Source organism: Anomaloglossus baeobatrachus, chromosome 6 (genome assembly GCF_048569485.1).
Source record: "Anomaloglossus baeobatrachus isolate aAnoBae1 chromosome 6, aAnoBae1.hap1, whole genome shotgun sequence".
NCBI classification, from domain to species: domain Eukaryota; kingdom Metazoa; phylum Chordata; class Amphibia; order Anura; family Aromobatidae; genus Anomaloglossus; species Anomaloglossus baeobatrachus.
The window spans coordinates 51780716-51806245 of NC_134358.1; the positions used below are offsets into that span (position 1 = coordinate 51780716).

General features: G+C 51.8%; 1 protein-coding gene across 3 annotated transcripts in view; it reads right to left on the bottom strand.

Annotated features, from left to right (window-relative positions):
- The window catches only part of DSCC1 (DNA replication and sister chromatid cohesion 1), a 115286-nt gene that overhangs the window by 49402 nt on the left and 40354 nt on the right, over positions 1-25530 (bottom strand). For 2 of the 3 annotated variants that reach the window (XM_075352922.1, XM_075352923.1), the window contains exons 5-9: positions 24961-25017; positions 24298-24388; positions 24078-24216; positions 13472-13524; positions 12212-12366 (exon numbers count right to left, since the gene is read on the bottom strand). In XM_075352922.1, coding sequence (XP_075209037.1) covers positions 12212-12366; positions 13472-13524; positions 24078-24216; positions 24298-24388; positions 24961-25017 — 495 coding nt within the window. The remainder of the gene's footprint in view (positions 1-12211; positions 12367-13471; positions 13525-24077; positions 24217-24297; positions 24389-24960; positions 25018-25530) is intronic. The other variant, XM_075352924.1, reaches the window with a different exon arrangement.

A 25530-nucleotide genomic window follows, 5' to 3' on the forward strand; every position in this document is an offset into this window, starting at 1 on the left:
GCCTCCGGAGGACACACAAAGCACTACACTAAAAGTGTAGCTCCTCCCTCCGGGCTATATACACCCCCTGGATGACAATCTACCCAGTTCAGTGCAAAAGCTGAAGGAGGACATCCACCCATAAGTAGAGATAGAGTAAAACTCGGCAAAACCAGAACTCTGTCTACTAACAACAGCCGTGAAACACACGGAATAAAAAACTGCCAACAGGCAACAGGGAGGGTGCTGGGTCTCCCATGTCGGAACTACAAGAAAAAGAATTTACGGTAAGTAAACAAAATTCTCTTTTTCTTTATCGTTCCTTATGGGAGACCCAGACCATGGGACGTTCCAAAGCAGTCCATGGGTGGGAAAGAAACTAAACTGAGAAGTAGGCAAAACCTAACTTCACAAATGGGCGACAGCCGCCTGAAGGATGCATCTGCCCAAGCTCGCATCTGCCGAAGCATGAGCATGCACTTGGTAGTGCTTAGAAAAAGTGTGCAGACTGGACCAAGTGGCAGCCTGACACACCTGCTGAGCCTTAGCCTGGTGCCTGAAAGCCCAGGAGGCACCGACAGCTCTAGTCGAGTGCGCCTTAATCCCCGGCGGGGGAGGCACCTGAGAACACTGGTAGGCATCGGCGATAGCCGACCTAACCCAACGAGCCAGGGTCGGTTTAGATGCCGAGAGGCCCTTGCGCTGACCCGTGGTTAGCACAAAAAGTGAGGTGCTCCGCCGAAAAACGGCGGTGCGAGACACATAGATTCGGAGCGCCCGCACCAAATCCAAGGTGTGCAACGCCTTCTCAAAGCGATGCACAGGGGCCGGACAAAGAGAGGGCAATGAAATGTCCTGGTTAAGGTGGAAGGAAGACAGCACCTTAGGGAGAAAGTCCGGAGTCGGACGCAGAACCACCTTGTCTTGGTGAAACACCAAAAAGGGGGATTCCGAAGAAAGCGCAGCCAAATCAGAAACTCTCCTGAGAGAAGTTATGGCTACTAGGAAAACAACTTTCTGTGAAAGTCTAGACAAAGGAACCTCCCTGAGAGGCTCAAAAGGGGGTTTCTGTAAGGCCGTGAGGACCAGATTAAGGTCCCAGGGATCCAAGGGCCGTCGGTAAGGAGGGATGATGTGAGATGCGCTCTGCATGAAGGTGCGCACCTGAGCCAGTCGGGCGATACGCCGCTGGAACAATACCGACAAAGCCGACACCTGTCCCTTAAGGGAATTGAGGGACAGACCCAACTGTAGACCTGACTGTAGAAAAGACAGGATGGTCGGCAAGGCGAACGGCCAAGGAGCATGGCCGGAAGAGCGACACCAGGATAGGAAAATTCTCCAAGTCCTGTGGTATATCTTAGCCGAGGAAGACTTCCGAGCTTGAGTCATGGTGGAGATGACCTCAGAGGGAATGCCTGAAACCGTCAGGATCCAGGACTCAAGAGCCACGCCGTCAATCTGAGAGCCGCAGAATTCTGGCAGAAGAACGGACCTTGAGAGAGAAGGTCTGGGCGGTCCGGGAGATGCCGCGGCACCTCTACGGACAGGCGGAGCAGGTCTGGGTACCAGGCTCGCCTGGGCCAGTCCGGAGCAATGAGTATGACTCGACGGCCCTCCATTCGGATCTTGCGCAGAACCCTGGGCAGGAGCGCTAGAGGGGGAAACACATAGGCCAGACTGAACTGAGACCAATCCTGAACCAGTGCGTCTGCTGCGAAGGCCTGAGGATCGTGTGAGCGAGCCACGTAAACCGGAACCTTGTTGTTGTGCCGGGAAGCCATTAGATCTACTTCCGGAGTGCCCCACTTGCGGCAGATTGATCTGAACACTGACGGATGCAGGGCCCACTCGCCGCCGTCCAAGGTTTGACGGCTGAGATAATCGGCCTCCCAGTTTTCCACGCCTGGGATGTGGACTGCGGATATGGTGGACTTGGAGTCCTCCGTCCACTGGAGGATTCGTTGAACCTCCAACATCGCCAGACGGCTGTGAGTTCCGCCCTGGTGATTGATGTAGGCAACCGCTGTCGCGTTGTCCGACTGAACCCGAATGTGCTTGCCCGCCAATAGGTGGTGAAAGTCTAGGAGAGCTAGAAACACAGCTCTGATTTCCAGCACATTGATCGGGAGGGCTGATTCGGACGGAGTCCAAGTGCCCTGTGCTCGGTGATGGAGAAATACCGCTCCCCAGCCGGAGAGACTGGCATCCGTGGTGAGGATCACCCAGGATGGAGTCAGGAAGGAACGTCCCTGTGAAAGGGAGAGGGGCTGAAGCCACCACTGAAGGGAGTTCCTGGCCTGTGATGACAGAGTCACCAGCCTGTCCAAAGACGAGATCCGCTTGTCCCAACAGCGGAGAATGTCCAGCTGCAAGGGACGCAGATGGAACTGGGCAAAGGGAACCGCTTCCATGGACGCCACCATCTGACCCAGCACCTGCATGAGGTGTCTGATGGAATGACGGCGGTGCCTCAGCAGAGAGCGCACCGCCACACGAAGGGACTGCTGTTTGACTAAGGGCAACTTGACAAGTGCCGGCAGAGTCTCGAATTGCATCCCTAGGTACAAAAGTACCTGGGTCGGGGTCAGAGTCGACTTGGGGAGGTTGACAAGCCACCCGAACTGAATTAGCGTGGTGACAGTGAGAGAGACACTTCGCTGGCAGTCTACACTGGATGAGGCCTTGACTAGAAGGTCGTCCAGGTAAGGAATCACTGCCAATCCCTGGAGGTGCAGGACCGCAACCACTGCTGCCATGACCTTGGTGAACACTCGAGGGGCCGTGGCTAAGCCAAAGGGAAGAGCCACGAACTGGAAATGTTCCTCTCCGATTGCAAAGCGTAGCCAGCGCTGGTGTGAGACCGCAATAGGCACATGCAGATAGGCATCTCTGATGTCGATGGATGCCAGAAAATCTCCCTGGGTCATTGAGGCAATGACCGATCTCAGAGATTCCATGCGAAAATGCCGCACCTGAACATGCTTGTTGAGAAGCTTGAGATCCAGGATGGGTCGGGAGGAACCGTCCTTTTTGGGGACTAGAAAGAGGTTTGAGTAGAAACCCCTGAACCGTTCCCGAGCGGGGACAGGAACAATTACACCGTTGGCCTGCAGGGATGCCACGGCCTGAGAGAAGGCGGCGGCTTTGGAGCAGGGGGGGGTGGACAGAAAAAATCTGTTTGGCGGGCTGGAAGAAAAAGGTATCCTGTAGCCGTGGGTGATGATATCCCGCACCCACTGATCGGAGACGTGTTGCAACCACACGTCGCCAAAGTGGGAGAGCCTGCCACCGACCAAGGACTTTGCTGGCGCGGCCAGATAGTCACGAGGAGGCTGCTTTGGTAGCAGCGGCTCCTCCGGTCTTTTGAGGACGCGGCTTTGCGCGCCAGTTGGGTTTCCGATCCTTGGCTGCGGTAGTGGACGAGGCCGAGGGCTTAGAGGATGACCAGTTAGAGGAACGAAAGGAACGAAACCTCGATTGGTTCCTGCCCTGGGCAGGTTTCTTGGCTTTAGCTTGTGGCAAGGAAGTACTCTTCCCGCCAGTAGCTTCCTTAATTATGTCATCAAGCTGTTCCCCAAACAGCCGGGACCCAGTAAAGAAGGGAATTTTGTTTACTTACCGTAAATTCCTTTTCTTCTAGCTCCAATTGGGAGACCCAGACAATTGGGTGTATAGCTATTGCCTCTGGAGGCCACACAAAGTATTACACTTAAAAGTGTAAGGCCCCTCCCCTTCTGGCTATACACCCCCAGTGGGATCACTGGCTCACCAGTTTTAGTGCCAAAGCAAGAAGGAGGAAAGCCAATAACTGGTTTAAAGACCAATTCAATCCGAGGAAACATCGGAGAACTGAACCATACCACATGAACAACATGTGTACCCGAAAAAACAGAAAAACCCCGAGAAAACAGGGCGGGTGCTGGGTCTCCCAATTGGAGCTAGAAGAAAAGGAATTTACGGTAAGTAAACAAAATTCCCTTCTTCTTTGTCGCTCCATTGGGAGACCCAGACAATTGGGATGTCCAAAAGCAATCCCTGGGTGGGTAAAAGAATACCTCATGATAGGGCCGTCAAACGGCCCTCTCCTACAGGTGGCCAACCGCCGCCTGAATGACTTATCTACCTAGGCTGGCGTCTGCCGAAGCGTAGGTATGCATCTGATAATGCTTGGTAAAAGTAAGTAGACTCGACCAGGTGGGTGCCTGACACACCTGCTGAGCCGTAGCCTGGTGCCGTAATGCCCAGGATGCACCCACGGCTCTGGTAGAATGGGCCTTCGGCCTTGAGAGAACCAGAAGCCCAGTAGAACTGTAGGTTTCAAGAATTGGTTCCTCGAGCCCCCGAGCAAGGGTGGATCTGGAAGCTTGCGACTGTTTACGCCGACCAGCGACAAGGACAAAGAGTGCATCCGGGTGGCGCAGGAGCGCCATGCGGGAAGTAGAACCTGAGTGCTCTCACCAGAACCAACAGATGCAAATCTTTCTGAAATTGATGGACTGGACGAGGACACAAAGAAGGTGAGGTGATATCCTGATTGATATGAAAATGGGATACCACCTTAGGGAGAAATTCCGGAACCGGACGCAGAACTACCCTGTCCTGGTGAAGGACCAGGAAGGGAGTTTGTATGAGAGCGTTGCTAGCTCGGAAACTCTCCTAAGAGACGAGACCGTTACTAGAAGGCCACTTCCCGTGAAAAACGGGAAGGGAGACATCCTTCAAAGGCTCGAAAGGCGGCATCTGGAGAGCAATTAGAACCTTGTTCAGATCTCAGGGCTCTAACGGCCGCTTGTACGGAGTGCTGAGAAGACAAACTCCCCGTAGGAACGTGCGTACCTGAGGAAGTCGTCGTTTCTGAAAAAATACAGATAGCGCTGAGACTTGTCCCTAAAGGGAACTGAGCGACAACCCATTTTCCTACCTAGATTGCAGGAAGGAAGGAAACATAGACGATGCAACCGGCCAGGGAGAAACACCCTGCGCCGAGCACCGAGATAAGAACATCTTCCACGTCCTGTGGTCAATCTTGGCGGACGTTGGTATGCTAGCCTGTCCCATGGTGGCAACCACGTCCTGAGGTAATCCTGACGACACTAGGTTCCAGGACTCAATGCCACACCATCCGGTTGAGAGCCGTAGAATTCAAATGGAAGAATGGCCCTTGAGACAGCCAGTCTGATTGGTCTGGTAGTGCCCCCGGTTAGCCTACCGTGAGGCACCACAGAACCGAGTACCACAACATCCTCGGCCAATCTGTAGCGACGAGGATGGCGCGGCCGCAGTCGGTCTTGATCTAGCGCAGTACTCTGGGCAACAATGCCAGAGGTGGCACCTAAGGTAGCTGGAACTGCGACCAATGCTGAACTAAGGCGTTTGCCGCCAGAGCTCGATGATTGTGAAACCGTGCCATGAAGCTGGCACATTGTTGTTGTGCCGTGACGCCATTAGATCGACGTCCGGCCTCTGTCAGCGGCGCCAGATCTCCTGAAACCCGTCCGGGTGAGGAGACCATACTCTTTCGGCCACACCTCAGCGACTTAGGAAGTCAGCTTCCTAGTTTCCACACTTGGGATGTGAATTGTGGATATGGTGGATGCCGTGTCTTCCACCCACATCAGAACCTGCCGGACTTCCTGGAAGGCTTGCCGGTTGCGCGTTCTTCCTTGGTGGTTGATGTATGCCACCGCTGTGGAGCTGTCCGACTGAAGTCGGATATGCTTGCTTTCCAAACGCTGTTGGAAGGATTGTAGGGCAAGATACACTGCTCTGTGTTCAAGAACATTGATCTGAAGAGTGGACTCTTGCTGAGTCCACGTACCCTGAGCGCTGTAGTGGAGAAAAACTGCTCCCCACCCTGATAGACTCGCGTCTGTCGTAACTATCGCCCAGGACGGGGATAGGAAGGACCTTCTTTTTGACCAAGAGGTGAGAAGAAGCCACCACCGTAGAGATTCCTTGGCCGCCTGAGAAAGAACGACGACTCTGTTGAGGGACGTCGACTCCTCGTCCCATTGGCGGAGAATGTCCCATTGTAGTGGACGCAGTAAAACTGCGCGAAAGGAACTGCCTCCATTGCTACCATCTTACGTAGGAAGTGCATGAGGCGACTCAATGTGTGCGACTGGTTCTTAAAGAAGAGCTTGCAGCCCGTAGTGAATGCTGTTTGTCTAGCGGCAGCTTCACTATCGCTGAGAGAGTAAGAAACTCTATGCCTAGATATGTTATCGATAGGGTCGGGGTCGGATCTGACTTTAAAAAGTTGATGATCCACCCAAAACTCTAGAGAGTCTCCAGCGCAACGTTCGGGCAGTGTTGGCATGTTTCCTAAGAGAGTGCCTTGACAAGTAGATCGTCTAAATACGGGACCACAGAGTGACCCTGAGAGTGCAGGACTGTGACTACTGCTGCCCTGACCTTGGTGACGACCAGTTGGACTGTCGCTAGCCGGAAGGTAGAGCTACGAACAGAGGGTGTTCGTCTCCTATAACGAAGCGTAGAAACGCTAGTGCTCTGGATCAATCGGCACGTGTGGATAAGCATCCTTGATGCCTAATGATGCTAGGAAATATCCTTGGGACCTTGAGGCGATGACATGGCGGAGGGATTCCATCCGGAACCGCCTGGTGTCCACGAGCTTGCTGAGCATTTTTAGATCCAGAACGGGACGGAACGGCCCGTTGTTATAGGTACCGCAAAGAATTTGGGGTAAAAACCGTGACCTTGTTCCTGAAGAGGAACGGGGGTCATCACTCTTTCTGCCTATAGAGTGCACCCTGTTTGCAGAAGAGCAGCGGCCCGGCCGGGAGGTGGAGAAATTCTGAAGAATCGAGTTGGAGGACGAGAAGTGAGCTCTATCCTGTACCCGTGAGACAGAATGTCTCACACTCAATGGTCATTGACCTATGGCAGCTAAATATCGCCAAGGCGGGAGAGCCTGCTACCGACCGAGGCCGCAAGTCATGAGGAAGCCGCCTTGGAAGCGGGTTTTCAGACTGTCGCTTTTTTGGGCGAGACTGAGCCCGCTAAGAATCTTAGCTCCTCTGATCCTTTTGAGTCCACATTGGACGAGGAAAAATGGGACCTGCCCGAGCCTCGAAAAGGCCGAAAACCCCGACTGCCTCTTGCTCTGTTGGGGTTTGTTGTGTCCGGGCTGAGGAAAGGATGAATCCTTGCCCCTGGACTGTTTGATGGTTACATCCAACGCTCACCAAACAGTCGGTCAGCAGAAAAAGGCAACTGGTTAGGCAACCTTTTTTGGAAGCAGAATCTGCCTTCCATTCACTTAACGAGCCGACCAGGCTCTGCTTAAAAACACGGAGTAGCGGAGGCTACCGCCGCACGGTTCGCAGAGTCCAGGACAACCTGAATCGCGTAAGAAACAAATGCAGACATTTGAGAGGTTAAGGATGCCACCTGCGGCACAGATGTACGTGTAACCGTGTCAATCTGTGTAAGACAAGCTGAAATAGCTTGGAGTGCCCCAAGGGAGAGAATGCCGGAGCCAACGGTGCGCCGACAGCCTCATAGATGGCTTTCGACCAGAGATCCATCTGTCTGTCAGTGGCATCTTTGAGTTTGCAGTTCCATCTCCCACTGCAACTATGGATCTAGCTACAAGCCTGGAGATTGGAGGATGCCGCTCGGTCCAGTCCTTGACCAAGTCAGGGGACAGGGATAACGTGTATCCTAAGCCGTTTGGAGAAGCGCATATCTGGATAAGCGTGGTGTTCCTGGACTGCCTCTCTGAAGGCAGAGTGGTCCAGAAAAATACGTGAAGCTGACTCCTCCACTGGAGGAGCTGTGAGAAATAACTCACATTCTATAGATGGACGCTATAAGATTATTTACTATGGCGTCACAATCAGGTGTATCCAGATTGAGAGCGGTCTCAGGATCAGAATCCTGAGCCGCTACTTCCGCCTCATTACACAGCGAGTCCTTCTGTTAGGACCCTGATGAAACCGAGGCCGCTCATAGCGAGCCCACTTAGGCTGTCTGGGACTGACGTCCGTGCAGAGCCGTGACTCTGGGATGCGTGTGACATTCCCGGAGCTGTTAGTTATTCACACTGAGGGGGGCCATGGATCAATGATTCAACAGTGCCCATATTGTGAGAGACATGTCCGGACTGCTAGGCTTCTAGTATCATAGCCATAGTCTCAGAAAAACTGTCAGTAAATACTGCAGACACCGTCCTCATCCCCTGGCCATTAGTGCATACAATGGGAGTCTATGTAACCTGCTGGCCGTATAGCCGTACATGCTGTACCAGCTGTATAGAAAAAACATGTGGTTCTGCACCTTTGTTTTACACAGAGAATATGCTGATAACTCCTCCGCATAATCCAGGAGGGTATATACAACGTGCGACCAAACAGTGCAATGTATATAGTACAAGCATATCTATAAGTGCACTTCTGCACTAGTGGGGTTAGCACCACAGGTGCTGCTTAACGCCTGTTACAGCGATTGTGTGACTATCAGAATGCCAGGGTCTTCCACACTTGTCTCTGTATCGTACAGAAACTGACACTAATGGCTGCCGGTGTCCTTGTAGAGAAGGAAGCCGTGGGCGTGCCTGAGAAAGTGCGGGAATCCGGATTCACAGTGCACACAGTGAGAGGGGTGGAGTATGCAAAACATACTCCAGCCCTCAGCTCTGCTCTATGCAGCGTCACGCCCCTACCCTGACTGTCAGGGCTGTGGGCGGTAACGAAGGGAGACTAGGCCCAGAAGCCGGGGACTCGAGTTAACAGCGCGGCCGCCGTAAAAGCGCGGGCCGCGCTGAAGTCCCCGGCGCACCACAAGTGCCAGCCGCGCCGCAGTTCCAGCGGCCGGCGCGACCGATTCATAGAAGTGGCCAGCGTCCCGCCCCTCTCCTGACTGGCAGGTCTGGGGGCGGGAACGAACGGAAGCAGGCCGCAAAAGCCGGGGACTCTAGTTATCAGCGCGGCCGCCGTAAAAGCGCGGGCCGCGCTGAAGTCCCCGGCGCACCACAAGTGCCAGCCGCGCCGCTGCCAGCGGCCGGCGCGACCGATTCCTGGAAGTGGCCAGCGTCCCGCCCCTCTCCTGACTGGCAGGTCTGGGGGCGGGAACGAACGGAAGCAGGCCGCAAAAGCCGGGGACTCTAGTTATCAGCGCGGCCGCCGTAAAAGCGCAGGCCGCGCTGAAGTCCCCGGCGCACTACAAGTGCCAGCCGCGCCGCAGTCCCAGCGGCCGGCGCGACCAATTCCCATAAGTGAGCCTGCTTCAGCAAAGCTGAATGAGGCCATGGCACAGGCGCCGCAGCGCTGATGTCCCCCGGCGCACTACAACACCCAGCATGCTGCGGTGTGAGCGCCAAATGCACGGGGACACAGAGTACCTTGAGGAAGCAGGGCCATGTCCCTGATGTACTCCGCTCCATCCAGCATCTTCTCCAGGGGCTGTAGATGGAGCACGGTCTCAGTGCCTGGAGACCGGTAAATCCCACTTCACCCAGAGCCCTGTAAAAAGGGATGGGGAAGGAATCAGCATGTGGGCTCCTGCCGCCGTACCCGCAATGGGTACCTCAACCTTACAAACACCTCCGACCTACAGTGGGGTGAGAAGGGAGCATGCTGGGGACACTATATGTGTCCTCTTTTCTTCCATCCGACATAGTCAGCAGCTGCTGCTGACTAAAAAGTGGAGCTATGCGTGGATGTGTTGCCTCCTTCGCACAAAGCACAAAACTGGTGAGCCAGTGATCCCACTGGGGGTGTATAGCCAGAAGGGGAGGGGCCTTACACTTTTAAGTGTAATACTTTGTGTGGCCTCCAGAGGCAATAGCTATACACCCAATTGTCTGGGTCTCCCAATGGAGCGACAAAGAAAGGGAGACTCGCAAGGTACTTCTTAGAGGAAGCGTCCGCTTTCCACTCTCGAAGCCACAAGATCCTGTGGATCGCGAGGGAGTTAGCGGAGGCCACTGCCGTGCGGTGAGAAGCCTCCAGGATGGCAGACATGGCGTAGGATGCAAAAGCCGAAGCTTGAGAAGTTAAGGCATCCATCTCAGGAATAGAGTCCCTGGAGAGGGAATGAATCTCCGCTAGAGAGGCAGAGATAGCCTTAAGAGCCCACACTGCCGCGAAAGACGGGGAGAACGAGGCTCCTGCCGCCTCAAAGACAGACTTGGCCAGAAGGTCAACCTGGCGGTCAGTGGGGTCCTTAAGAGAAGTGCCGTCAGCCACAGCAACGACTGTGCGGGCTGAGATTCTGGACACTGGAGGGTCTACCTTTGGGGACTGGGCCCAGTCCTTAACAACTTCCGGAGGAAAAGGGAACCGGTCATCTGAACTACGTTTCGGAAAACGTTTGTCAGGACAGGCCCTGGGCTTGTTAACAGTGGTCTGAAAGCTGGAGTGGTTAAAAAACATACTCCTAGGCTTCTTAGGAGAGGTAAACTGGTGTACCTCTACCAGAGAGGGTTGTTCCTCTGACTCATGTGGGTTGAGGTTTAGTACGGAGTTAATGGACGCAATCAAGTCACTAACATCCGCATCAGCCTCAGACAGGTCAATGGGGTACATAGAGGCAGCGTCTGAGCCCACAGCAAATGAATCTTCCTCGCCCTGCACCTCGGCCTGTGAATCAGAGCCGTGGGACGAGGAAGGAGAAGGGTCCGTGCGTCTCCGTTTAGGGGGACGAGGTCCTAGGACATGCTCTGAGGGCTCCGCAGACGGAACCGCAGAGACACCCTGAGAGGGAGGCTGATGTATAGAGAGCAGCGTCCGGGACAGCTGCCCCATGGAATCGGCAAACGACTTGGAAAGAGCTTGTGAAAAGGATGCTACCCAAGCCGGGGGTTCCACCGTGGCCGGAGCAGCCGGAGGGACCCCTGAGGAGGCTCCAGGCTGAGACACAACCATATTAGCACAGGCATCACAATGTGGGTATGTGCTTGGCTCTGGCAGAATAAGCTTGCACGCAGTGCATATAGCATACATGTTTGCAGCCTTGCTCCTAGTAACAGACATGCTGCTGTGGAGGAAGTTCTGCAGCCCAAACACACTCCTGTAGAAAGCCTGAGAGTGTATTAAAAATCCACAACCAGAGGTTGTGGCTTACCAGCCCTGCTCTCTGTGTGTCCTCCGGATTTCACCGCTCCCCTTGAAGTGTCAGCCTTCCAGATAGTATGCAGCTGCAGCTTCCAGCGCTTCCCAGTGTAAGAAAACGCTGAGAAAATGGCGCTGGGAGGAGGGGGGGCGTGTATAAGCCCAGGAGCGGGAAAAACAGAGGGCAGAGAGACACAGGGAGGTAGACAGGGGAGGGCACATCTCTCCAGAGAGGAGTGCCCTCCCCTCTGCTGGCCGGGCGGTGGGCGGCGCTGTATGCAAAACATGCAGAAGAAGCCAAAAACGAAACTAGGCCCAAACTGAAGCCGGGGCCTAGATTTTAAAGTGCGGCCGACGAGCAGGCACCGTCGGCGCGGTTCTCATGGGAAATTCCCAGAACCGGCCGAAATTAACAGTAACGCTAAAGCACATACTGTCCCCCTATAAAAGTACCCGGGACCCCTGAAAAAACGTCTCAATACTTAGCTTTGAGACGCAGGGCCATGTCCCTGGAGAGGGGGGTTAACGCTCCTTCCATCAGGGACCAGACAGGGCTGTGGATGGAGACCGGTCTTCTGCAAGCAGAGAGGACCGTGGAGGCTCCCACTTCAAACAGAGCCTCGACAGAGGATGCGAAGGAGCTCGGCATGTGAAGGCTCCAGCCTTATTGAAATCAACCTTAACAGCACCCCGCAGAGTGGAGCGTGAAGGGACATGCCGGGAGTCCAGACTGGACCCGCTTTTCTTCCAAATCTTTAAAAAATATCAGGAAATGAAAATGTGTGTGATCCTCCTGGAACACAAAGCGTTGAACTGGGTAGATTGTCATCCAGGGGGTGTATATAGCCCGGAGGGAGGAGCTACACGTTTGAGTGTAGTGCTTTGTGTGTCCTCCGGAGGCGCTAGCTATACACCCATGGTCTGGGTCTCCCATAAGGAACGATAAAGAAAAAGCCAATCTTTTTGAATATGTGAATAAGAAAATACAATAGAGTTGTTAAAGGTGCATGAATTATAAAATCCAAAACTGTGCCTGATCAGGAAAGGGGGAAGGGAGGGGGATATAGACAAAAATGTTTTTTTTGTGTTGTTTTGCGCCGTTCACAGCTGCATTAGAAATATCCTATTCTGATAACGCCGGGCTGTAGACTGACTTTTAGCTGATCCACTCGGGTGGTCATCCCCTCGGGGACGCTCTGCTGCCAGACTTCCTGAAACTCGGACAGATTGAACTTCACGGCGTTCTGCAGCAGCATCTGGGCGGTGGCTCGGCAGATCTTGTCCTCATCTAATGCAAATAATGTTTCTTCTGGAAAAAGAAACAAAAAAATTGAGTTATTATTTAGTCACAGGATAGGTGACCGCTGATATGGACGGTCTAATATGGAATATATAAAAACAAACACCAGGGGGCGCCACCTTTAGTGTTTTTGTTTATGTGTGCTGCATCCCTTTAACACCTTCCTGACATGTGACGCTATATGTCGTGTCATAGTCATTAATGCAGAAATCAGAAACTGAGCCAGAGTCGCTCTTGGCAGATGATGGCTGTATTACACAGCCGGGACCTGACTAACAGCACCGGATGCAATGGAGAGACGGCTGCCGCTGTAAACCACTTAAATGCCCCTGTCAATCTCCAGCAGCAGCATTTAAAGCAGATGACTAAGGGTGCAACGTTCTAAGCACCAATTGTCCCCCATCACCTTGATGTTATCAAGGGGTGCCGATAAATTGCCAAGACAGCCGGGGATCTGCTGAAGGCCTGCCACGATGGAGCTCTTCCAAAAGCCAGCCTGTGTTTGGTGATCACATAAGACCGATTCCTACTATATACTAGAGTACTGGTAAAATTAATGGCACCAATAAAAACTAAAGCTCACCCTCACACACCAAACCTTGCTCATCTACTAACGTCATACCATTTAAAGGGGTGCGCTCAACTCTGAAAGTTATCCCTTATCCGAGGAATAGGGGATAACTTTCCAGTTGCTGGGCAGTCCCAGTTATCCATGAGAACAGGGGATAACTTTCCGGTTCCTGGGAGGTCCTGGTTATCCATGAGAACAGGGGATAACTTTCCGGTTCCTGGGAGGTCCTAGTTATCCATGAGAACAGGGGATAACTTTCCGGTTCCTGGGAGGTCCTAGTTATCCATGAGAACAGGGGATAACTTTCCGGTTCCTGGGAGGTCCTAGTTATCCATGAGAACAGGGGATAACTTTCCGGTTCCTGGGAGGTCCTAGTTATCCATGAGAACAGGGGATAACTTTCCGGTTCCTGGGAGGTCCCAGTTATCCATGAGAACAGGGGATAACTTTCCGGTTGCTGGGCGGACCCAGTAATTTCAGGTAGACATATGATGCTTCTTAATATTTGGAAAGTGCAGAAATAATAAGTCTAAGAAAACTTACCGTCTTCAGAAAAGCTTTTTCCGAAACACTCTAGGCAATGCTCAATCATCTCTCTAAAAAAAAAACAAAAAAAAACCCAAAACATTATCTCAGCACAGGAACATTATTTTTAAACATCCAATTGTGGAAATTATTATTTCAAGATTTATTTTTTTTTATAACTGAATGTTTTATTACATTTTTTAAAACAGATACAAAAAAAAAAGTACATGGATGCATCGATATGTTTCACAAGCTTGTTAGCAATAACTGTGAACCAGAAATCAGTATACATATCTTATTATCCACTAATACAATGAAAACAGGGAATATGACAAGACGAACAATACAATTCTAGACAGGGAAACATAAGGAAGGGGGGGATGGAGTGAGGAGGGTGGATATATCAGGCTTCCATCAAGACCATACTTCACTGATATTCTTTGTTGGCCCAATAAGTGTCCCAAAGGGACCAAACACTCTCAAAAAGATCTACTGTGTTATTTGACAGGGGAGATAGATACTCCATCCTTCTCACATCTTGGATCCGAGATTGGAGATCTGTAAGTGAGGGTGGATGGGCCGATCACCAGTTACGGGCAATTAAACATCTAGCTGCTGTGGTCATGTGTAACAGTAACCGCTTCACTCTTTTCCCCAGCTGAACAAGTGGTATATTTAATATATAGAATTTAGGATCCAGGGGAACGCAAAGCTTAGTTACTTTATAGATAAGAGATTGCACCAACTTCCAGAAGCACTGGATATTGGGGCATACCCAGAATATGTGCGGTATGTCTCCTCCTGTGGCTCCACACCTCCAACAATTGTCAGGTATAGCTGGGTTTAGTTTATGTAGTAGTGATGGGGTGTGATACCAATACATAAGTAATTTATACTGATTTTCCTTATAGACATGGCACGAAGATGTCTTTGAGGCAGTATCCCAGATCCGCTTCCACATACACAGGGGAATGGTCTCACCAAGGAAATCTTCCCATTTCCTCATATATGTATGATTTGGCTTGTCTTCTGGGCATGGGACCATTAAAATACGATATATGTGAGATGAGGCCTTTAGTAGAGACCCCAGCTCTGCATAATCTCTCAAAAAGTGTAGGGATAGAGACTTCTAAAGAGGTAAAAAGGGAATGCATCAGGTGTCTAACTTGTAAATACCGATATTGGGAATTGCCAGGGAGATTACATTTATCAGCTATGGTGGCGTAGGGGAGAAGGACTCTGGAACGTGCGTCTACTATGTCAGCAAAGCAAAAGAGTTTCCTGTCAAACCACGTCTTAGTCGCTGTACCCTGCATACCGTCCGGCATTCTGGGGTTAAAAGGAAAAGAAGTCAATGGAGAGTGTTCAGATTTAAGTGGAAACGTTTTGACACAACAGTCCTATATCTTCTTAGTGAAGGCTATAGGGCCCAGAGTATGTGGGTCAGGCTTGTTAGATGAGGTGCCCCAGAGGTAGGAGTTGGGGTGTATTGGGGCGAGCCATAACTTCTCTATTTCCATCCATCTAGAGAAGGCACTGCGATTAGACCATGCAGGGATGTGGCGTAGATGTACTGCCCAATAGTACCTAGTAATATCAGGGACCCCCAGGCCTCCTCTCAGTTTAGGCGGGCTTTGCTTTTTCCCCCGGCTCATACCGCTCCCCGATCACCAGCGTGGCGAGGAACAGCTGTGCAGAGAATACGCGGCAACAATTACTTTGAATATGCCGGCCGCTCATTAACATCGGCTGTGTCTTCTGCAGCTTACGGTCACCTTCATGCAGCAGAGCTGGATGCGACACTGGATCATCCTGGAGTATGCCGGACATGGAGGGCTTTTTCGGGCTTATTAAATTGGTGAACAAGGCAATTTGTTAGTGTTTTTTTTTTCTAATAAAGGATTGTTCGGGTGTCTGTGTTTATTTACTGTAAGGGCGGCTTTGCACACTACGACATCGCAGGTCCGATGTCGGTGGGGTCAAATTGAAAGTGACGCACATCCGGCATCGCATGCGACATCGTAGTGTGTAAAGCCTAGATGATACGATTAACGAGCGCAAAAGCGTCGTAATCGTATCATCGGTGCAGCGTCGGCGTAATCCATAATTACGCTGACGCGACGGTCCGATGTTGTTCCTCGCTCCTGCGGCAGCACACATCGCTGTGTGTGAAGTCGCAGGAGCGAGGAACATCTCCTACCGGCGTCACCGCGGCTTCCGTAGGATATGCGGAAGGAAGGAGGTGGGCGGGATGTTTACATCCTGCTTATCTTTGCCCCTCCGCCGCTATTGGCCGCCTGCCGTGTGACGTCGCTATGACGCCGCACGACCCGCCCCCTTAGGAAGGAGGCAGGTCGCTGGCCAGAGCGACGGTCGCAGGGCAGGTGAGTGCATGTGAAGCTGGCGTAGCAATAATTTTCGCTATGCCAGCTATCACACGATATCGTACCTGCGACGGGGGCGGGGACTATTGCATGCGACATCGCAGCATCGGCTTGCGATGTCGCAACGTGCAAAGCCCGCCTTACTGTCAAATAAAGTTGTTTTCTTGATTCTATGTCTCTTGCGGGCCCAAACAAATTGAAGTATAATAGACTGAATGTTGCGCAACTCTTTGTATGGTACACACACCGGAAGGGTCTCAAATAGGTAAAGTAGCTTCGGCAGGACAGACATTTTGACTGCAGAGATTCTTCCAAACAGAGACAATGGGAGCTTGTTCCAATTGAGCAGGAGCCTTTTTATCTCAGTAAATAAACTAGGATAGTTCTCCTGGTACAAGAGCTTATACTTAGATGTTACTTGTATCCCCAGGTATGTCAAGGATAGATTTTTCCATTTATAGTTGTAGTTTTCCTGTAAGGAGGAAAAACTCGCCCCTGTGGAATATTAAGAGGCAGAGCTTCCGTTTTGCTCTGGTTGACCTTATACCCTGACAGCCTTCCAAATTGTAGTAATAGGGAATGCAAATTCGGGAGGGTGATATGTGGTTGGGACAAAATTAATAGGACATCATCCGCATATAAGGATAGCTTAAACTCCTTATCTCATTATTTCAAGATTTAATGATTAAAATGAACTTTAAAATTAAACTTTGTTCATGGGAAAACCCCTTTAAGGAGCATGAGGCTAAATTTTTGGCTGCCTATGACCCATTAGTTTAGCCAAAAACGTTTTCTTAACCCCTTCAAGACCAATAACGTATATGTACGTCATTGGCCATGTTCCTGCGTTTGATGCAGACTCACGTGCCGAGCCTACATCATTGCTGGCACTTGTGTCTAAGAGGTCGGAGATCCATCGGTGGCTGTTAACCAGTTAAATGCCGCTGTCAATCCCTGACAGCGGCATTTTCACGGCTGACAGGAAGTGCGTCGCTAATCCTATCGGGGCACCTGTTGCGTGATCGTGGGGTGCCAATGGGTTGTCATAAAAACCGGGAACAGCTGATGATGCCTGTGTATGTCATCAATATACTCCTGTGCTCTACGGCTGCGATTTTATTTCTCTGCTGACATAGCCTCGTGAGGATTCATTTTACCATAGAATATACTGTAAACCTGGCTCCCCTCCCATACACCCGCACCCAGGATTTTCAAGCAGCTCCCAGTTGTTTACATAGGTCCCATAGAAGTGAAGCATATGGCAGATGGGAATCTGAGGATATAAACGCGTCCGGATCCTGCTGTAGAAAACCAAGAATATGCTCCGTGGTGTCAATTGAGCGTCTGATTATTTCAATGCTCTGGCTCCTCATGTGAAATCTCTTTTATATGTGTCCTTGCTATGCGCTGTGTAATGGCCGTGTCTGACCGTACATGGTCTGATCATATCACAGCTCCTGGGCCGGGGAGGATTCAAAAGAGTATACAGGGATTACAGCATAGGATCATAGATGATTAGTTTTGTGAGGTAAAACATTTCTATCTCTGTTTTTTTTTTTTAAAAAAAAAGGTTTTACCGCAAAGAAAGAATTATTTGCAATCTGTATATGCTCTTTTGCGTCCTCCCGTGCCCGGGAGATGTGGCATGATCAGCATCGGAAATGTGTTACCTCACAGAAAGAAACAGTTATGATTCTGTCCTCCACAGTCCAGGAGATGTGGTATGATCTGTCCCTGTACGGCCATTACACAGTACACAGCAGGGACACATATATAACATTATCTCAGCGCAGGGACATTTTTTATTAACACAATCAATTGTGGAAATTATGATAATTCCAAGATCAATTGATTAAGATGAACTTTGTGGGAAAAAAGAGAATTTTGTTTACTTACCGTAAATTCTTTTTCTTATAGTTCCGTATTGGGAGACCCAGACCATGGGTGTATAGCTTCTGCCTCCGGTGGACACACAAAGTACTACACTAAAAAGTGTAGCTCCTCCCTCTGAGCATATACACCCCCTGGATAACGAGATCTAGCCAGTTTAGTGCAAAAGCTGAAGGAGAATAGCCACCCACAGGTAAAGACAGAGCAAGAACCGGAACAACCGGAGACTCTGTCCACGACAACAGCTGGTGATAACACGCGGAACAAGAAGCTGCCAACAGGCAACAGGGAAGGTGCTGGGTCTCCCAATACGGAACTATAAGAAAAAGAATTTACGGTAAGTAAACAAAATTCTCTTTTTCTTTATCGTTCCTATGGGAGACCCAGACATTGGGACGTCTCAAAGCAGTCCATGGGTGGGAATAAACAGAAAACTGAGAAGTAGGCGGAGCCTAACTTCACAAATGGGCGACAGCCGCCTGAAGGATGCATCTGCCCAAGCTCGCATCTCCCGAAGCATGAGCATGCACTTGGTAGTGCTTTGAAAAAAAGTATGCAGGCTAGCCAAGTGGCAGCCTGACAGACCTGCGGAGCCGTAGCCTGGTGCCTGAAAGTCCAAGAGGCACCGACAGCTCTGGTCGAGTGTGCCTTGATCCCCGGCGGGGGAGGCACCTGAGTACACTGGTAGGCATCGGATATGGCCGACCTACACATAGATCCGGAGCGCCCGCACCAGCTCCAGAGTATGCAACGCTTTGTCAAAGCGATGAACAGGAGCCGGACAAAAGGAAGGCAGGGAAATGTCTTGGTTAAGGTGGAAAGGAGAAACCACCTTAGGGAGAAAATCCGGAGTCGGACGGAGAACCACCTTGTCTTGATGAAAAACCAAAAAAGGTGACTCCGAAGAGAGCGCAGCCAAATCAGAGACTCTCCTGAGGGAAGTTATGGCCACTAGAAAGACCACTTTCTGTGAAAGACGAGACAAAGAAACCTCCCTAAGAGGCTCAAAGGGGGGTTTCTGCAAGGCCGTGAGGACCAGATTGAGGTCCCAGGGATCCAAGGGCCGCCGGTAAGGCGGAATGATGTGAGACGCGCCTTGCATGAAGGTGCGCACCTGAGCCAGCCGGGCAATACGCCGCTGGTACAGCACTGACGGAGCCGAGACTTGTCCCTTGAGAGAATTGAGGGATAGTCCTAGCTGCAGACCGGACTGTAGAAAGGACAGAAAGGTCGGCAAGTAAAAAAGCCAAGGAGCATGGCCGGAAGAGCGACACCAGGACAGGAAAATTTTCCAGGTCCTGTGATAGATTTTGGCCGAGGAAGACTTCCGAGCCCGAGTCATAGTGGAGATGACTTCCGGAGGAATACCAGAGACCGTCAAGATCCAGGACTCAAGAGCCACGCCGTCAATCTGAGAGCCGCAGAATTCTGGCGGCAAAACGGACCTTGTGAAAGAAGGTCTGGACGGTCCGGAAGATGCCACGGCACCTCTACGGACAGATGGAGCAGGTCTGGGTACCAAGCTCACCTGGGCCAGTCCGGTGCAATGAGGATGACCCGACGGCCCTCCATTCTGATCTTGCGCAGAACTCTGAGGTGGAAACACGTAGGACAGACGAAACTGGGACCAATCTTGAACCAGAGCGTCCGCTGCAAGGGCCTGAGGATCGTGGGAGCGAGCCACGTAAACCGGAACCTTGTTGGTGTGCCGGGATGCCATTAGATCCACTTCCGGAGTGCCCCACTTGCGGCAGATTGATCTGAACACTGCCGATGCAGGGACCACTCGCTACTGTCCACGGTTTGACGGCTGAGATAATCTGCTTCCCAGTTTTCCACGCCTGGGATGTGGACTGCGGATATGGTGGACTTGGAGTCCTCCGTCCATTGAAGGATGCGTTGAACCTCCAACATTGCCAGGCGGCTGCGTGTCCCGCCTTGGTGATTGATGTAGGCAACCGCTGTCGCGTTGTCTGACTGGATTTGGATGTGCTTGCCCGCCAAAAAGTGGTGAAAGGCTAGGAGAGCCAGAAGCACGGCTCTGGTTTCCAGCACATTGATCGAGAGGGCCGACTCGGACGGAGTCCAAGTGCCCTGCGCTCGGTGGTGGAGACATACCGCTCCCCAGCCGGATAGACTGGCATCCATGGTGAGGAACACCCAGGACGAGGCCAGGAAGGAGCGTCCCTGAGACAGAGAGAGGTGCCGAAGCCACCACTGAAGGGAGCCCCTGGTCTGTGGCGACAGAGCCACTAGCCTGTGCAAGGACGAAGTCCGCTTGTCCCACGGAGAATGTCCAGCTGCAGAGGACGCAGATGGGACTGGGCAAAAGGAACAGCCTCCATTGACGCCACCATCTGACCCAGCACCTGCATCAGGTGCCTGATGAAATAACGGCGGGGCCTCGGCAGAGAGCGCACCGCCAGATGGAGGGACTGCTGTTTGACTAAGGGCAGCTTCACAAGTGCCGGCAGAGTCTCGAACTGCAGCCCTAGTACGTGAGCCTCTGGGTCGGAGTCAGAGTGGATTTGGGCAGATTGACAAGCCACCCGAATTGGGTTAGAGTGTCGAGAGTGGGCGAGACACTCCGCTGACAGTCTGCGCTGGATGAAGCCTTGACTAGAAGGTCGTCCAGGTAAGGAATCACTGCCAACCCCTGGAGGTGCAGAACCGCAACCACTGCTGCCATTACCTTGGTGAATACACGAGGGGCCGTGGCTAACCCGAAGGAAAGAGCCACGAATTGGAAATGTTCCTCTCCGATTGCAAAACGTAGCCAACGCTGGTGTGAAACTGCAATTGGCACATGCAGATAGGCATCTCTGATGTCGATGGACGCCAGGAAATCCCCTTGGGTCATTGAGGCAATGACTGATCGCAGAGACTCCATGCGAAAGTGCCGAACCTGAACATGCTTGTTGAGAAGCTTGAGATCCAGGATGGGCCGGAAGGAACCGTCCTTTTTGGGGACTAGGAAGAGATTTGAGTAGAAACCTCTGAACCGTTCCCGGGCGGGAACCGGTACAATTACTCCGTTGGCCTGCAAGGATGCCACGGCCTGAGAGAAGGCGGCGGCCTTGGAGCAGGGGGGAGTTGACAGAAAAAATCTGTTTGGCAGGCTGGAAGAGAATTCTATCCTGTAGCCGTGGGAGATGATATCCCGCACCCACTGATCGGAGACGTGTTGAAACCACACATCGCCAAAGTGGGAGAGCCTGCCACCGACCAAGGACGTTGCTGGCGCGGCCAGATAGTCAAGAGGAGGCTGCCTTAGTGGCAGCAGCTCCTGCGGTCTTTTGTGGACGCGCCTTTGTGCGCCAGTTCGGCTTTTGGTCCATGTCTGAGTTAGTGGACGAGGCCGAGGGCTTAGAGGATGACCAGTTGGAGGATCGAAAGGAACGAAACCTCGACTGGTTCCTACCCTGGGCAGGTTTCCTGGTTTTAGTTTGTGGCATGGAAGTACTCTTCCCGCCAGTAGCTTCCTTAATAATTTCATCCAGTTGTTCACCGAATAGCCTGGACCCGGCAAATGGGAGCCCAGCAAGGTACTTCTTTGAAGAAGCGTCTGCTTTCCACTCTCGAAGCCACAAGATTCTGCGGATAGCGAGGGAATTAGCCAAAGCCACCGCAGTGCGGTGAGAAGCCTCCAGCATGACAGACATGGCATAGGATGAAAAAACTGAAGCCTGGGAAGTTAAGGCAACCATTTCGGGCATAGATTCCCTGGTGAGGGAATGCATCTCCTCTAGAGAAGCAGAGATGGCTTTGAGAGCCCACACTGCTGCAAAAGATGGGGAGAACGAGGCCCCTGCCGCCTCATATACAGATTTGGCCAGAAGGTCAACCTGGCGGTCAGTGGAATCCTGAAGAGAGGTGCCATCAGCCACTGATACAACGGTCCGGGCTGAGAGTCAAGACACCGGAGGGTCCACCTTTGGTGAGAGCCCACTCCTTGACCACCTCAGGTGGAAAGGGAAAACGGTCATCAGAACCACGCTTTGGAAAGCGTTTGTCAGGACAGGCCCTAGGCTTGGTCACAGTGGCCTGAAAACTGGAGTGGTTAAAGAACACACTCTTTACTCTCTTAGGCGAGGTAAACTGGTGTTTTTCTGCCAGAGAGGGTTGCTCCTCTGATACTGGCGGATTGAGGTCCAGTACAGAATTAATGGACGCAATCAAATCACTAACATCTGCGTCACTTTCGGACAGATCAATGGTAGCGTCCGAGCCCTCAGTAAAGGCATCCTCCTCGTCCTGCGAGTCAGCTCGTGAATCAGAGCCGTGGGACGAGGCAGGAGAGGGAACCCTGCGTCTCCTTTGAGGAGGACGGGGTCTGGGACGAGATGAAGAATCCTCTGTGAGCTCTGCTGAGAGAGCCCTAGCAGCAGAGGCACCCTGTGAAGGGGGCTGATGCATGTTCAGCAAAGTCCGGGACATCTGTCCCATGGAGTCGGCAAAAGACTGGGAGATTGACCTAGAGAAGGATTCTACTCAAGCCGGGGGTTCAGCCACCGGAGCCGGAGCAGCCGGAGGGACGACTGTGAGTGCGATTCCAGGCTGAGGCATTGTCAGGTTAGAGCAGACAGCACAATGTGGATATGTGCTCGGTTCAGGCAGTATGAGCTTACATGCAGTGCATATTGAGTACAGCCTTGCAGCCATGCTCCTCTGTGAGACATGCTGCTGAAGTGGGGGCTCTGAGCCAGAATGACCCCCAGGGAGTATATAATAAGGTCCACAACCGGAGGTTGTGGCTTACCAGACCGTTTGTGTGCCCTCCAGATCCAACAGCCCGGACCCCCAAGCAGCTTAGCAGGGATGCTGCAGCCAGCGCTGATCCAGAGAAAAAACGCTGAGAAAATGGCGCCGGAGCGAGGAGAGGGGGCGGGACCTGCTCTGAGAGCGGGATCTGGAGGGCCAAGGAGATTTACAGGGGAGGGGACATGTACTCAGAGAGGAGTGTCCCTCCCCTGTGCCGAACGGCCGCTGGGCGGAGCCGCACTGTCCCTCTGCATGATTGACATGCAAGGGCAGTGAAATCGAAAGTAGGCCTCCGGCGAAGCCGGGGCCTAAATTTAAGCGATGCGGCCGGCACGCAGGCACCATCGGCGTGGTTCTCAGGCGACAGCCAGAGAACCGGCCGGAAATGTCACAAAAGTTACACAGCACACTCTCCCACCATAATAAAGTACCAGGACCCCCCAAATATAAACGTCTCAGGTACTTAGCTTGCTGAGACGCAGGGTTCCAAGTCCCTGGGGATGAGTGCTCCGTCCAGCAGGATCCTGAAGGGCTGCGGATGGAGACCGGTCTCCTGCAAAGCAAGGAGAACCGTGCTGGCTCCCACTTCAAGCCAGAGCCCGAGGGATGGTGAAGGAGCGCGGCATGTAAGGCTCCAGCCTTGTAAATCAACCTTAACAGCACCGCCGACACAGTGGGGTGAGAAGGGACATGCCGGGAGTCCAGGCTTGGACCCGCTTTTCTTCAAAAACTTTCCAAAAATGAAAAATCAGATGAGAATGCATGTGTGGATGTGTGCCTCCTGAACACAAAGCAATGAACTGGCTAGATCTCGTTATCCAGGGGGTGTATAAGCTCAGAGGGAGGAGCTACACTTTTGAGTGTAGTACTTTGTGTGTCCTCCGGAGGCAGAAGCTATACACCCAATGTCTGGGTCTCCCATAGGAACGATAAAGAAAAACCTTTAAGTTTGTAACAAGTGGCATCCTAATGTTGTAGTCACACCTCTATGTTCTGTGGTCCCAGTACAGACTGGCCGCAAGTCTCCTGACCCATATATGAGGCTGCTGAGGAGACCACACAGGCCGGGCCAGAAATCAAAGCCACATATACAGATATGTCAATACAGATATGGCAGACATCCCCTCCATGTGGGTGTACTTGTGAAGCTCTCTAAGGCTATGTACCCGTGAATCTTGCCATGGAAAACCTGCAGATTTTTCTGGATTTTCTAGATAAATCTGCAGGGTTTAGCAAGTACAAACACTCCCCATGTTATCCTATGGGACTTGGGGAGTGCTGTATCAATGCTGCGGTATGTGCGGGTGCGGAATATGCTGCACGTAACTGCATGTCAATTATTCCTGCGGAAATATCTGCGGAAATCCCGGCCCTCCACTATGGCGATAGAGGCCGGGACTTCCACAGGTAAGCTGCATGAATGTCCGCAGGTTTCTGCAGATATTTCGCTGGAATCCCGCAGCAATGGATAGCTGCGGATTCCAGGGATCAGCTGCGGGAAACCTGCGGACGTACCTGCGGCTATATCCGCAGGTACAATGTCCTGTGGGCCAAAACACACTGAAAAGTGAAGATGTAAAGTCTCTTACTCCGGCTCCAGAGGTCGAAGCTCTTCAAGACAAACCTTCAGGGGTACTCGGCTGAAAGACCACGACTCGGAGTCCATTAACTGGGTGACGTGGTTTAGAAGCTTCATTTCATAATCAAAGTCCAAAAGTCTCCAAAACCCTAAAAAACAAATAATCAGGATAAGAAGTAAACGAGTGATGTCAGTGCAGCCCAAGTCATTAATCGGGCACCGAACGTTACCTTTAATATTACAGGCGTGGATGACTTTCAGGTGGTCCATTAATTCTTCAGCGCTCGCCTGAATCTGGTTCAGTAAGTCCTCGGTGGTGTACTGAAACCGAAGAAAGAAGACACAGCGACATCATGTACAGCAGTGACATTCACATCAGCATCTGCGCGATTTATTCTGGGGCGGACAAAAACGTTGCGATTTGGAATGTTTTGCTCTTATTCCAGGACGCCCGCTAATGCACTGAATATGGGGAAACTCCATTATATCACTTCTCTGCCTCCTATGTAGGTGCTAGACATGGATGCATGCATCGGCGCCTCTAGGATATGTTCACACACAGCAGCTTGTTGGGGAGGGGGGGTTCTGCATTGCTTTTTTCTGCAGAAAAGAAGCTGCTCTTTACAGAATATGATGTTAGAAATCTCTTGCAAACGCTTGTTCTTATTTTCCTGACTGTTAAAATCTGCATCATGTCACCCGAGCATGGTAGTGCCCGCTCCTCACTAGTATTCGGTCTTATAAGCCACACTTCCAGGTTACATGTAGTGCAGCCGACTCTTTGTATATGGCAGTTTCTCCTAATGAACCATCCTATGTCTACTATAAAGATGAAGAGGACACAACCCGAGGCCCACAATAGTGAAGGACTGCAAAATAAGAATTATTCTTACCGATAATTCGCTTTCTAGGACCTTCCACGACAGCATAGGAGGTTGTCTCTCCACGCCCTAATTGGGACAGGAAGTTCAAGAGGTTTAAAAGGACCCTCCCACCTCCCATAGCCAGTGTCTTACAAAGAATCCATAGCATATGAGAAGTACTACACATTCAGGAATACATGAATACATAGGGGAGGGAATTACCTGCTGTCGTGGAAGGTCCTAGAAAGCGAATTATCGGTAAGAATAATTCTTATTTCTCTAGTCCCTTCCACGACAGCATAGGAGGAATACCAAAGAATTGATACCTAGGGGGGGACCACAGCCTGCAGGACTTTCCTGCCAAAGGCCAAATCCCTGTTGGAATCCAGATCCAGACGATAATGCTTCGTGAAGGTATGGAGCGAAGACCACGTAGCCGCCTTGCAGATCTGCTCAGGGGAGGCCCCTGCCCGTTCGGCCCAGGAGGCAGAGGTAGCCCTGGTGGAGTGCGCCGTGAATCCAGTAGGCGGAGAGAGATGCTGAGCGAGGTATGCATCTCTAATTGCTCGCACAATCCAGTTGGCGACTGTACTCTTAGCC